Here is a 14164-nt window from a genome sequence, read left to right on the forward strand (position 1 = left end):
TAACTCATGCAATGTATTAATTTCACTCCGTATATTTGCATCCACGTATTTCAATTAACATTTTTTAAGCACAAGAATAATTCTGGTATTTCCTATAAGCTACCATGATAATGTCTATTTTCCCTGTCTGTTTCAGACTACGCTTCAAACCGATGAGATCAAGAATGTGCCTTGTGGAACAAGGTACGCCTTTATTCAGTGACTCACTGTATTTGCTCAAAAACAGACCAACATAACATAAAATGTCTTTATGATAAAGTGGATATTTTTCGGTTCTCTCTTTCTGTGTGCAGTGGAGGTGTGATGATTTATTTCGACAGGATAGAAGTCGTTAATATGTTGGTTCCTTCAGCAGGTAAAATTTCATGTTTCACCTTAACTTGTCTGCTTTTGGTTAGTGGGGTATTTTTTTTAAAAAGTTTCCTTTTGTTTGTGTGCAGTTGTTGATACTGTGAGGAACTACACTGCTGACTATGACAAAACTCTAATTTTCAACAAGATCCACCATGAACTAAACCAGTTCTGCAGCGTCCATACTCTGCAAGAGGTCTACATCGAGCTGTTTGGTGAGAAATTGACTTTATTTGTTAATTTATTTTAAGCTCACCTTCTTTCCTTAACCCTTAAAGACGGATTTATAGCATGGAGCATCTCAATGAAGTTTCGTTTTTTTGTCTCTTACAGATATTATAGATGAGAATCTAAAAACTGCATTACAGAAGGATCTTAATGCCATGGCACCTGGACTAACAATACAGGTAATAATTACAACAGAAAATGATTCCCCTCAATTGTGATTTCTTATTTTCACTTAAAGACACATAGTCAGTAAATGAATAATGTTTCATCAGTAAACATTAAATTTGGCCACACCAGTGTAAAAAAAAATAATTTATTCATAGAGTTATGTAAAAAAAAAAAAAGTTAAATTAGAAACAAACTACTACTCACTGATTTGTAATTCGTTTTCAGCTTTCTGTTGATCACATTGAAGCAATTTTTTTTCTTCCTGATGTTTCATTGTTGGTTAAAGGCAGTACGTGTAACCAAACCAAAGATCCCAGAGGCTATAAGGAGGAACTTTGAACTAATGTAAGTTTGCAATCCTTCTGTATGTTTACATATTACAGTCTTAGTCTTGAACCCATCCCTCACAAAATGTTTATGTTCTCTTTTTGTCCAGGGAGGCTGAGAAGACCCGTCTGTTAATAACAGCTCAAACTCAAAAAGTGGTAGAGAAGGAAGCAGAGACTGAAAGAAAGAAAGCCATTATTGGTACATCTGTTGTTTGAAGGCTGGCTTGCACTGTCTGCTTTTGACTTTGCAAGATCCAATGAAAAAGTTTTTGTGTCTGGGTTCAGCCCTTTACTGTAATTCAAATCTTCCACTGTTGTATGTGCATGATTTACTGTTTTCTTCCCTGTTTACCCCGCAGAGGCTCAGAAAGTGGCTCAAGTAGCAGAGATCCATTTCAGACAGAAAGTCATGGAGAAAGAGACGGAGAAAAAGATCTCTGAAATAGAAGGTAACTTATGTTGAAATTCGCAGTAGTTGCTAGTTTGCTTGCTTTTTTTTTGTTTCCCATCTGAAACTGTCTCTATGTGTTAGACGCGGCTTTCCTGGCGAGGGAGAAGGCAAAGGCTGATGCAGAATATTACACTGCTGCCAAGTCTGCAGAAGCAAACAGGGTAAAAACACCATCAAATCACATGCAGTGGGATCGCCATGGGGAATAATCTCAGGCTGCAACTAAAGATTATTTTGCAAATCGATTAATCTTTTATTTAATTTTTTTTTATCTTAAATCCAAAATGTTTATATATTGTTTTTTTTTTACAATTTTGATATAATTACTGCTTTAAGCGGGTTGCTCTGTTAGCTAAAGATATGTTTTACAGTCTATACTCCAGTTAATGATTAGTCAATTACTAAATTAGTTGACGATTATTTCAATAATTGATAAATCTGATTATTTGTTTTCAGACCTAGTTTAATCCCATTGAAAAAACATTTTTGTCATTGACAAATTCAAAAAGAGAAATTATTTATAGATTTTTCCACTTTAATTGAAAGATTAATTGACCACTATCCCCTTCTAGTGATTATTTCAGCTAACAGAGATGATTATGGATCATTGATTTTGAAAATCCAAACATCTTTTTCTCAAAAAATTAAAATAAGAACAATAATTTTCCTGTCTTTAACTGAAACCCAGCAGAGGGCATGCCTCACTAAATCATCGCTGACTCTGAAACTTCACATTGGACCTCGAGCAATTGACATTCTGCTCCGCTCCACTTATCATCCTAATGTTTTTTCGTATTTTTCTGCTAGATGGCACTTGAAGCTAACCTTGCGCTGTAACCGAGTTTTCAGTCTCACATACGTCTGTCTCGTAACAACCATCGGATTGGACCAATGACATGCCAGCAGCGTTTTTTGGGGCGGGACGTGTGAGGATGATCACTGTCAGAAGGACCTTGCCGGGGCATTACAAACATGGCTATGCTGGAGGACTCACCTGTCAAAAGCCAAATTGACTCGCTTTTAGCTAAAATAGCGACAATTTCTCATTTAAAGAGAAGCAAAGAGAAGCACTTTGTGCGTTTGTAGATGGGAAAGATGTCTGTGCTTTTCTTCCAACAGGATTTGGAAAGAGTTTGATTATGGAATCCGGGTACTAGCCTGCATGTCACCCAGTTAGCTCTAAGCATTGTACTAAACGTCCCTTCCTTTCACGGACAGACTGAACAACAGCCATCCTAGATTGATAACATAGACGCCAACTCAGTTTTATACGTGTCAATCTGCCTACTGCCAGGTTAACTTTAGTCACCTCTCCAGCTACAGGCCACACTCTGACATTTCCCCAGAACTTTAATGGCCTTCTACTTTACAATCCACTCATGCCTGTGGTTATCCATGAGGCTATTGCACTAGTAGAGACTTGCGATTTGTCTCTTTGTGCGTAATTAATCTATAGACGATTTATTCCTTTATCAAATTATATTTGATTTTTAAATTGATACATTAATAAGAATCTTTTTTTGATTTGTCAAAAAGCACAACGCTGTTGTAAGGACAGGATAAGTCCGTCTGATGGACAGAATATTTAAAGACTGCAGATTATGTTTTTTAAAATGATGCCAGATGGTGATTATGGGAGAAAAAAAAAACCTTCACATCCTCCTCCTACCTCTGACTTTTTTCAGAGATGTAACGTTTTGATTAAGCATAAAAATATCCTCCTCAGCTGAGTCAGATCCTGAACCTGTTATCATCTCCTCCTACCCTTCTCAAGTTGTCCCAACACCTGTATTGGGTTTATTTTCAGCCGTGTTGTGTTAAAAGACATGCTAGTATTTTTATTTAATGCATCAATTAACCACTTTTCCCACTTTATCTTTGCAGCTGAAATTAACACCAGAGTACTTGGAGCTCATGAAGTACCAGGCCATAGCGGCCAACAGTAAGATCTACTTTGGCCAGGACATTCCTAACATGTTCATGGAAGGACATAATGGCGCTGCTAAACCTGTGCCCTCACCGAAATTACCCAGAGCTGAGCAAGAGCTGCCTAAAGTGAAGCAGAGTTCACAGTGAGTTCACAGCTGAGCCTCTGCCCAGGACAAGACAAGCTGATGGAAGCTGTCTTATCACTGGACCTTTGCCGCATGTTTGGTGAACAACACACTTTGGTCTTAAATTGACGTTGGCAAATATAGAGTTGGAGAGGGAGAAGGTGCGAGTTAGAATACACAGGAGCATTTTTAAAGGAAGAACAATGCCGTCTTGATGCCTGAGAAGGTGACGGAGTAGTCGCCGCAACTTATACCTGCTTTTTGTTCCCCTTTTATTAGAGCATTTTAATTTGCTTTTGGCGCTGTTTTGTGCAACAACTTTGATTTGTGATCGGTATGAGTTACTGATTTTCCAACTCCTGGTATGGCTACACTGAAATCTGACTGGTGACACTAATTAAAAGTTGACTGGAGAAGGTTTATGAGTGAGTTAAGACATCTGTGCCATCTTTTTCTGTCCTCTCTTAATCCAAGCCTGAGAACTAATTAATTAACGCATCAAGTCAAATGCTGCTAGTGGTTAAGTTTAGGCATTAAGCATTACATATTCAGTTAAATATAAAAAACTCCAGGTGTTTTGGATCCCTCCTTCATCTTCTATTGACTAAAATCTTACATATTTGGAGGAGAGTAGTGGGTACATATCAGATTGTTGATTGTTTATTTTCTCTCTTTTTTTTTTTTTTTCTTTGGTGATTTTTCTGTTGGTTTGCTGAAATTTCTGTGACATCTACTGTGAAGACAATTGAGGAAAAAGGGATGCAAGTCGTCTTAGAAAACTAAACAAAAATGCTTAACAGCGATTTAATCAGTAGTCGTATGGAAATATGTCAGCATGCTTCTTGCTTTGTTTGGTTTTGATTAACAGGGCTATGCATGTTCATTGTTTTTTCCTTCTTGATTTAGATGATTATTAGAACCCACTATTGTCTCCTTAGACAACTTGTTCAGAAATAATTAAATGTAAATGCTCAGGAAGTTTATTTTATTCTAATAAGACGGTGTCTGGTTTATCAAGCGATGCTATACTTTTGTCAGTTAAACCCCCCAAAAAAACTATTTAATAAAAACATTGTTTTCAACCACAATAAAACACTGATATTAATGAAAGCAACATTTTCTCATCCATTCAACTCAGAAGGTTTATGTGACAATATCCTGATAAGGGTTTAAGGTTAAAATAATTACAAATTACCTTCAAGTTTGTCTTTGTTTTACAGATTTATTGTAGAAATTGACTGGAATTTTCTAAAAACTGTAATTTTTATGTTTTTTAGAGTTTAATGGCGACACACAGCTCTAGGTTCCAGGGATAATATAAGGTTGTGTGCAAAATAACAGCAGTGTTTAAAACCTTTAGTAAAGCTCAACATTTCTATAAATTATAAGCAATGGAAATTCAAGCTAACAGCTAAACATGAGAGAAAAATTACTTTGGGAAGTAAGGAAAAGGGGAAAATTATGCTCAAAAATCTAAAGTATGGATATATATTTTAATGACTGTCCTAAAAAAACCGACTCACGTTTGTAGTTTGGAGTCAACCAACTTCAAGCCCAGGACTGCTGCTATGAACACGGCCCTTTCAATTAAAGATTCAGTTACATACGGTAAGTTAGATTTAAGACATGACTGTTGGTTTTCTATTACTTTGCTTCACCAACCAGTGAATTATTTATTTTTTAGAAATAGAACATCTATCCAAAACTGTGATGTTACCCTGCTGTTGTTTTGAACACAACCAAAAGTTTAAGTTCCTTTTTATTTGAACTGCAACACAGAAACAAGCTGTTTTTAAAAGGATAAGTCGGTGCTAGTTTTTTTTTTCATTGGTTTCAAGACATTTGATCTTTTTTTAAGTTTATTTAGCTTTAAAGTAACTTTAGTATTCAGAAGTCAAGCCTTAAATGTCTAAAGGGTTTACCCCCAACATGTACACTTACAGACTGAAACATTCAGTGACTCCTACAATCTAAAAAGCACCGACTGGATTCTAGTCAGCTGAAGACACAGCTGGCAGCGGACACTACTTGTGCTTGTTTACTCTGCCTCTACGTGACAGACGCTGCATTGCTTTGGTGACGGGTTCAACTGTTGAATCTAAAGGAGGGGTATGATTTATGTATGAATTTCTTTTTGTTGTTAATATTTTGTACAATCTGTGAAATTAAAACATTGTCTTATTGTTTTACAAAGTTTATATGCAAACATGTTTTCCAGTTTTGACAATGTTTTTATGGAAAAAATGAAAAATAAAAACCTATTTTGGTACCTCTCCTCAGGCTTGATGTGTGAATGTGGAGGTTGGTTTATGGGTGGGTGGTTTTTGTGTAGTACTTTGAAGTACCAGCAGGAGGGGAGCTAAGAGCATGTAAAGGAGAAAAAAAAAAAAAAAAAAAGCCAGCCAACCTAAAAACTACCCAATCATCAAACTGGAGAGTTTTTGATTTAGCCATCCAGTTTTTGGTTAACTGACTGCAAAATTAAAGAGTATCATAGTTCTTCAAAGGCTGTGGGAAGTAAATATATTTGAAGCATGCAAAACTTAATTTTCCTACCCTCTTAAAAAACCACTTATAAAACCATGATTATTTGAGAAATGTGTCGGGTTTCCTTAATCTTGCAGGTTATCTCATTTTGCTCAATATAAAGGACCAAGCTAAGATAATATTTAAGCTGAATTTACATTATTAGGCATCGGAATCTATGTAAAATACCTGGTTCATCATAAATTTGCGTTTTGAAACCTACTTCTTCAGAAAGTTGTCAAATCGAGTTATGGAGAACAGCATGTTCCTACAAATTTAGTGGCAATTCAAAAGGAGAAAACCCAAAATGTGTTAGAACATTATCTAACAGTCATGTTCTAATAAGATAAGAAAAAATAAAATACCGCTGACAAATCCTTTTGGACATGCAGTACTTCTTGGTTTAAAAAAAGCAGTACATTTGATTTATCTCTAAGGGAGGAAAAAAAAAACACAAGCTTAACTAAATGATTGCAACTATACCTGAATCCCTCTAAAATGATAGGAATATCTGACTGATCTATATTGAAATGTAAAGATAATGTAACACTCTTCACTGTAAAAACCCTACATGTAGCAGATGTACGACTGTCTCTCAATCATCAGGATGAAACTGATCATAAACTGTACTTATAAGCAGTCTACCCACCTGATAGAATGCCTTGTTTTTGTAAATTAATTTCTAAAAAATAATTTAGTTATTTCTTCATGAATTTTATCTATATCCTACAAAACTACTGAAAATCTAAATAGTTGCAATGACGTGCTAAACCTTAAAGTCAAACATGACACATTGTCACGTTGTTGCTGTGTGCAGTCTTTATATCTATTGTAATAGAGTGAGAGAAAGCACATCTGATCTAAGGCACATAGGTGGATTTCATATGATAGAAAAATAAGTATTCTGATCCGTGAGCCCTGGCCTCCGTTGGGTTTGGTGTCCAGATGAGTGATAGCTTCCTCTGATGACCTCTCAGACCCTGTGGAGGTCTCTGGCATCCTTAACAACCAGACCATGAGTCCTTGCTTCCGCAGGGAGAGCTGTTAACTCCTGATGACCCCCCTAATCCAGTCTGAGTAGAGTAAATATGAATAAACTTCCTTTTTGGTTTGTTGCGCCCCTGAAAGTTTGCTTATTTCTCTGATGGATTGTTTAATTTATTTGGGTGGTCTAGTTATTAAATATAGAGTACTCCTCTCAGGGCTGCTAGGGGTTGTTTCAGGTTGCTGTCTGATCTGATCTTCCCAAATCACATTCTACAAGATCCAAATAACCTTTATCCGGAATGTACCTCCCCAGTTACATGAGGGCTTGGCGTCTCGTCTCAGATCAACTCTTGCCCTCAGAAAGCAGCATGATCCCAGTATGAATCATCAGCAGCAAAGCTTCAATGCCTTCAATGGTTGCTCTGTTCCTACAATTTCTCTCACATTCTTTTACTGTGTGTTGGTGAGTTTCCCCTTCAACCCTCTCTTATGGAGCTCCTTTGCGGTTTTATGAAAACTCTAAACATTACTCAAGACTGTTGGACTATTTACTTTTGTGTGTGTGTGACTGCTGCTTATCTTAGTGCACTCTGTTGTTTGGAATCCGCTGTGTCTGTAATATCTTAACTGAGAAAATATGGGTGTCTTCTTTTGGAAAATCATTTTCCATTACTCTCCATACAAGCTGTGTATAGTTACCTTTAAAAATTGGTTTTAGTTTTCATGCTTAATGACATTTGCTTGTATACTTATTTGTTTAAAGGCTGGTAATTGGTATTTAGGCAGGCTCGGACTGGTAATCTGTGAAATCAGGCCGGTCCTCCTTAAATCATACCGGCCCTATTTGGCCGAAGTACCTACCGGTACGTGTTACAGTAAATTACTCAAGGAGCTCAAGAAGTAATACAATCTTAACTACCTAAATGATGCATGCAGTATATATAGGCCGTCCTTGTCATGCACATCCTTGTGACGGTTGGCATATGGTGTAATTTTCTATTTCTTCAAACTGTTAAATTCTATTTCTTCAAACTGTAAAATCCTTGCAACAAACTAAATTATAATAAAACTAAAATGCTTGATGTTCCTCTTATATTTGGCAAATTTATGTTTGAATATTTTGCAAAAATATGGTGTGGTGCATGATGGGGTTTTGCATCTAAAGGCTAACGTTTCCCGTTTTACGTGCTTTGGTTACCAAAGCCAGTAAAACCGCATTATAGAAGTCTTGGTGATGGTTGTCGTGTGATGCTTGAAGATAGATTGGTTAATCCACAATATGTGTTCGTATTGTGTTACACATTTGAGAAGCACGCGTTTGACTGTGCTTCTATTTTTTTTTTTCAGGGGGGGGGGTCCATAAGTTGGCCAGTGTAGATGGAAAAATGCCAGGGCCAAAAATCGTTCCCAGTCCGAGCCTCTATTTTGGTGTATTAGGTTTTCGAAAAAACCGAAGCTCTAAAACAGCTAACATTATTGTCTTTCCATAGCATTTGCAAAGAGTTTTCCACCATTTCCCCTCCCCCACTTGTTTCTTCTCATCACTAGTCAAAACAATGTAAGTAAGCAATGATTTTCTGTCACTTAAGCAAGCTATTTAAAAAACATATCATAACTTATCATTATAATTGATATAATCCAAACTGCAGTTAGTAAGCTATACAGCATTGCGACTCATGCACATGCCTAGTTTTCAACCAGCTAATCTCAACGTGTTACAGTGGAGTTACTTCATAAATTCAACGGTGGTAAAATGTAGGGCTGGGCGACATGACTTAAAGATTTTGTGATTTTTTTTCCTATCAAATCCAATAAATTGATTTGTTTTTCTATCTTAAGTTTCATAATAAAAATGACAAATGGCATCCATTATTCTCAGAAACTAGCTTTTATTTCAATAATCACCCCTGGAAGGTGAACTTCATGTAAAGGGCAACGACTTTCAAACTGTGTAAATGCTTGTTAAACTACGTTTTACAAGAAACTATGAAAATATAACAAACTAAATGTTTTCAGCTAACAGTGTCAGTTATAATTACAAATCTAAGTATGAAAAGTGATGAACTGATGTCAACCTGAGCTATGGAATCTCAAGAAGACCATTGGTTCAAAAAATGAAATAAAATCTTTTCAAATAGAAAATTACATTTATTGATTAATCGCCCAACCCTAATAAAACTATAGTAATATATGCAACAATGAACTGTTGGTGTTTGTCTTCTTGAGGCTGTCATTTTATCAGTGGTGGTAGAAATATTTTTTGCATATCTATTAGACACATAAATACTTAGTTGTGATTATTTTTGGTTTGTTTCAGAGATCTTTCAATAATGTAATTAGATATTAATCTTCAAGGGGGAAAGGTAATACTAATTCTGATTCTAAACAGATTTAAGCTTTTTTTATAAGCTGCAGGATGATAAATCTTTCCATTTTTGGTCATCTATGCATGATCAATAGACTCATTCTGAAAAAAACCCTATCTCAAAGTGGAAAAGAAGAGAGTAAGAATTGTGTTCTATCTTTGAGCCAGTTTCACAGTTAGATGTTTCATTGAATGTCCCTGATGTCATTTTTTCATTGAAGGAAGTGAACCTACAGGCTCCCACACAGTGGAATTAATAGAAGTTAGTAAAGTAAACAACTGAGTAACAGCCATGAAGGCAATCATTACTTTATTAATAAACTGGGTTTATCAATGAAGTAATTGTTTAATATTAGATTTCATACATAAAAAAAAGCATTTAAAGATTTTAAAAAGCAAGATCTTTTGATCCAACTTGTAGAAATGTGACAGCGATAGGGAGAGTCCCTGGATCCAAACCACTACTGGCAAAACAAAAAGGCCTGACTCACATTTCTGAACAAAGCACCTTATAAGATCCTTGAAAAATAAACACATTCTGCCTTTATCCAGAAAATCCTGAAGGAGAATGTTCAGCCATAAGTTTCTGAACGTAAAAGTTATAAAGGAGGATTTTTACGAATTTTTTAAAAGACCCGCCCTCTCCACTTAAAAGACAATTCACATACACAACCAGGTACCTGCAATGCACAAGTCAATTTCTCCTCATTTAAAAGTTGCTGTTTGCATCGCTCATATAAGGTTAGTGTCTAAAAGAAGATTTGCAATTTTTCCACTATGTGAGACTCACCACCAGTAAGTGAAAATAGCGATGAGCACTGAGGATGGGCCTTACATAAACATAGAATGGCAATTAGGAGGACCACTTATTTTGATGATCCACCTAGAAAAGGAACATCCTTCTCTATACTTTTAAGCACATCACATTTATCCAGAGCAAACCATATCTCTTAATATAAATGCTGGAGTTGCCTGGACAAAGTTTATACTTAAAATTGATGAACTGTGGCGTGACCTCTTACAGGCTATACATGCTTAAGATTCTTTCCCAAAACAAACACTAAATGAAAACAAATCAGCAAATACGGGCCAACAATCCTTTTCAGTGACATAAACGATTAAATGCTTGTTATATCAAAAGCTTAAGGGGTTTATTTTTTATAAGAGCAACACTTTAGATGGTTTGTATAGTCTTGTAATTGTTTTTTTTTTATTTTTATTGAATCATCAGCTTGGAACTTCTTTTTGGATTTTTGTTGGGTGATCTTACTGAAGTTTGATGATTTAAAACACGAGTCTGAAGACGAGACAAAAAAAATAAGTAATCTCAAAGTTCAGATAGTAACTTATCACACTTTCTTAACATAATTAACAACTGATTCCATCATCTTAGGGATTTTTAATGTAAATATCACATAATCAAGGCTGGAACCACTGAACCAAATTTTTTTTACTAATAGACAAACTTCAGCTAGCACATAAAAGAAGTTTAAACCTGAAAGCAAGGACAAAAAAGAAGTTTAAACTTGAAAGTGAGGTGTCTTCTTTTTATTAATCAGCCAACTGTAGTTTTGTTTTGTACACCTCGGGGAGACAGGTCAGATGTTCAATGCGCCTGTCCTTCAGTGCAACCAGGTCTTCCAGCTTGCTCACTTTCACCTGCAGGACCTACATGCAAGAAAACAGAGAATGAAAAAGTAGTTTATCTAAAGAGGCAGTAGAAGAATTTTGAAGAAAAGGTCAACATTCTTCTTTTTTATGTTCAAGCAGATGTGGCAAAAAAAAAAAAAAAAAGGGTTTATATCCGCTGAGTCGCTGATGACTCACGGGCTGCTGCTGACACAGGGGTGTGACACATCACACACACACACACACGCTTTACAGAAACATGATCAAGCCAACATTTACCGCATACAAAGCATAGAAAAGGTAGATGCTTGTTTTCGCAGATCATCAACCGGTCAGCAGTTTGAGTGTACCTTCACAGTTTCCTGTAGATCCTGGATCTGAAGCTCTTTTTCCATCAGGATTTGCCGCAGCATCATTTTACTGTCCATCTCTGTGTAAAATGTCACATTCTTCTCTTTTCTGTGTGATATGAACATAAATTAAAAATTAGGATATTCCAAAAACTATTGCAAGCAGTGAAACAGATTTTATTAGGTCCAGTGGATGTAATTGTTTTGCCGTACAATTTTGATTCTGGGATCTTTATCTCTTCCAGCTGAGCCACAATTCTTGCTTCAGCCCGTTGAATTTCTAGATCTAACAAAAAGAAAGCATAAAACAAATCTTTAGAGATCCAGTTTGGTGCATCTGGTGAGGCTAAAAGTGAAGTACTTGCAAGATAGTTGAAGGAAACAGAGAGAAAGTCAGATAAGAGGACTGGAAGAGAAAATCTGCCCTTCAATCAACAGTCCTGAGTTCAAGCTCTTTGATAAGAACCATCTGGATGTTGGGAGCTGATAAGACCTGAACAGGGGGGCTCAGCTTTCCTTATCTATCAGTGAGGGAGCACGGATGGGTGTGGATGAAAGAGGAAAGCGAGAGAGAGGAGGAAAGGGATGGGGGTGCTGATCTCAGGTCAGCTCCACAGAGTGTGCTTTCAGGGGCAGATGAAATGTAGGAAACGGAAGAGACGCATATCTCCATTTCTCACCCTCATGTTGTTACGTTTTGTTCTAGGGGTTTGTCTAGTGCCTTCAAAGGAGGAGGTGCTAGTTTTGGGGGAAGTGTCAGAAAGGTTAACGATCTCAGGACAGGCAAGACGACACAATAAAAAAAAATCACATTAGTGCTAGAAACAGCATTAATGGCAGCTGGAAAATAGTTAAAAAGAATGGTTTCTTGAAAAAGGCAATGAGTTGATCTATATTTTAATAGCCTCTTAAAATCTTTTTATTTCATTTTTTAATAATTTTTCCATTTTTTATTTTTTTTTGCTCTTGTTAAAACATTTTCTAACTTATTTAACAGAGTGATGACTAGTGTGTTTAATGATTGGTTGTTTGGTTATCAGCTTATCTAGGTGGGATAAGCCACAGCAGACAATGAGTCTGATGAAAACCAAGCTTGGTCACAACATAGTGCTCACTGTTACAAAGAGAAAACTACTTTCACCCGGGGATGTTTTTTTACTGAAATAAAGACATTTGATGCATTACCCAAACAAACTTTTCAACCATACTGAATCCTACTACACAATAAGAAGCCTTTAAATCCGGATATTTTTACTTTATTTTTAAGTATTACTCTTCTCACCTCCCCATGTTTAGTTGCAGATCCAGTGCTATATATATTCCTATATTTCAGTTATTATAAAATAATAACTGAAACAATATTTACATATTTTACATAGTCTGCTAACAATATCCAGGCCTAATGTAAAAAAAAAAAAAATTGCCTTTTTTTGCTTGATTATGCGACAGCAGCAACCTCTTAAATAAAAAAAAAAGCAAGAAAAAAAAAGAAATTCTCTCAAACCCTAGTTTGACTGTTGGAGGAGTTTCTAAATTTGATAAGTTGGGGGACATTTGTTATTTTTTCAAGCTTTAGCACTCTCAGAGACATTGCTCAGGGGTTATCTTCCTCTCAGAGATTTTAAGACTGCAATTCACGCAGCGCCTCAGAACCATTTTTTTTTTTTTTTTTAATCTTTAGATGTTTGCAATGGAATCCTCAACAAGAGGGCAGTACAATAGTTCCACATCAGAAACAGAACGACCTGATACAAAACAACAGTCATAGCAATTGGTCATTTTGATCAAAGCACTATGATGTTTGTGGTAACTAATTTGTAAGCCAAACACGGCTTGTTTTTTCTTTTACTTGTTCAAAGACTGTAACTTCAATAGCCCTCTGAAGAGATGCATTACGATGCTGCAAACATCATGACCGGTTTCTGCTGAAGGTCCCTAAAGCCAGACTAAAGTTCAGAAGCAACCAAGCCATTGGGCTCCTAAGCAGGTCCTAGCAAGCAATTAGATCTGGACCTTGCCCTTACAAGAGTCCATCCAAAGATATAATCAGTTTAAGGGTCCTTGCTATGCACAGAATAGGGTCAAAATTACACCAGTTACTTCTAAGGAAAAAAAAGTTATTTCTAAAGAATCAGAATTTAGAGCCATTTTAATGATTAGTGCTGAGTATAAGCTAGGGAAACACTTCGGGGACAAGTTAAGCATACATTTTTTTTACAAATCAACAATAAAGTAAACGCTGTTTTCTGTACATGCGTGTGAACCCTGCAACAGGCTTGGTCCCCTCTTGTTAGAAATATATATTTTTATTGTCTTTTTAAAAGTACTGTAAACAAATCACATTATTTTTGCCTTAAATAGCAGATTAGCTAAACAGTTGCTTATTAGGTTTGCCACAATCTAATATGACAGCTGTAACCTCGTGTAGAGCACCGTTTGTTTTTATCTGATATTTGATACAATAGAATAACAAAACAAATGTCTAAAATGGGTAAATAAGATCCTATATTAATAAAAATGTGTCCATGTGTCTCAACTTTTGTGACTGTCGACCAAAACATAATATAAAATGATGGCTGGTTAGTTGTAATACCTGCCAAACTAGTTGTATAAAAAACAAAATACATAAGTGATTAAGCATGGACACTACAAAGGAACTTCTGCTAAAAGCCTTGCAGAATATAGACTGCTTCTTAACTTTATATATATATATATATATATATATA

The 14164-nt window shown here is 35.9% G+C and overlaps 2 protein-coding genes across 3 annotated transcripts in view; one reads left to right on the forward strand and one right to left on the reverse strand.

The window, feature by feature from the left end:
• Positions 1 to 5817, forward strand: part of LOC107086614 (erlin-1-like) — a 9476-nt gene extending 3659 nt beyond the window's left edge. For both annotated transcript variants that reach the window (XM_015377682.1, XM_015377683.1), the window contains exons 4-12: positions 137 to 183; positions 294 to 355; positions 441 to 566; positions 685 to 758; positions 1034 to 1092; positions 1184 to 1275; positions 1436 to 1525; positions 1609 to 1688; positions 3412 to 5817. In XM_015377682.1, the coding sequence (XP_015233168.1) occupies positions 137 to 183; positions 294 to 355; positions 441 to 566; positions 685 to 758; positions 1034 to 1092; positions 1184 to 1275; positions 1436 to 1525; positions 1609 to 1688; positions 3412 to 3603 (822 nt within the window). In that variant the 3' untranslated portion in view covers positions 3604 to 5817. The remainder of the gene's footprint in view (positions 1 to 136; positions 184 to 293; positions 356 to 440; positions 567 to 684; positions 759 to 1033; positions 1093 to 1183; positions 1276 to 1435; positions 1526 to 1608; positions 1689 to 3411) is intronic.
• A 4438-nt stretch (positions 5818 to 10255) lies between these two features.
• The window catches only part of spef1 (sperm flagellar 1), a 6748-nt gene continuing 2839 nt past the window's right edge, over positions 10256 to 14164 (reverse strand). Inside the window, exons 5-7 of the mRNA XM_015377648.1 lie at positions 11652 to 11724; positions 11439 to 11547; positions 10256 to 11127 (exon numbers count right to left, since the gene is read on the reverse strand). Coding sequence (XP_015233134.1) covers positions 11011 to 11127; positions 11439 to 11547; positions 11652 to 11724 — 299 coding nt within the window. The 3' untranslated portion in view covers positions 10256 to 11010. The remainder of the gene's footprint in view (positions 11128 to 11438; positions 11548 to 11651; positions 11725 to 14164) is intronic.

The sequence above is a fragment of the Cyprinodon variegatus genome, unplaced genomic scaffold (assembly GCF_000732505.1).
Source record: "Cyprinodon variegatus isolate N-32 unplaced genomic scaffold, C_variegatus-1.0 Scaffold157, whole genome shotgun sequence".
Taxonomy (NCBI): Eukaryota; Metazoa; Chordata; class Actinopteri; order Cyprinodontiformes; family Cyprinodontidae; genus Cyprinodon; species Cyprinodon variegatus.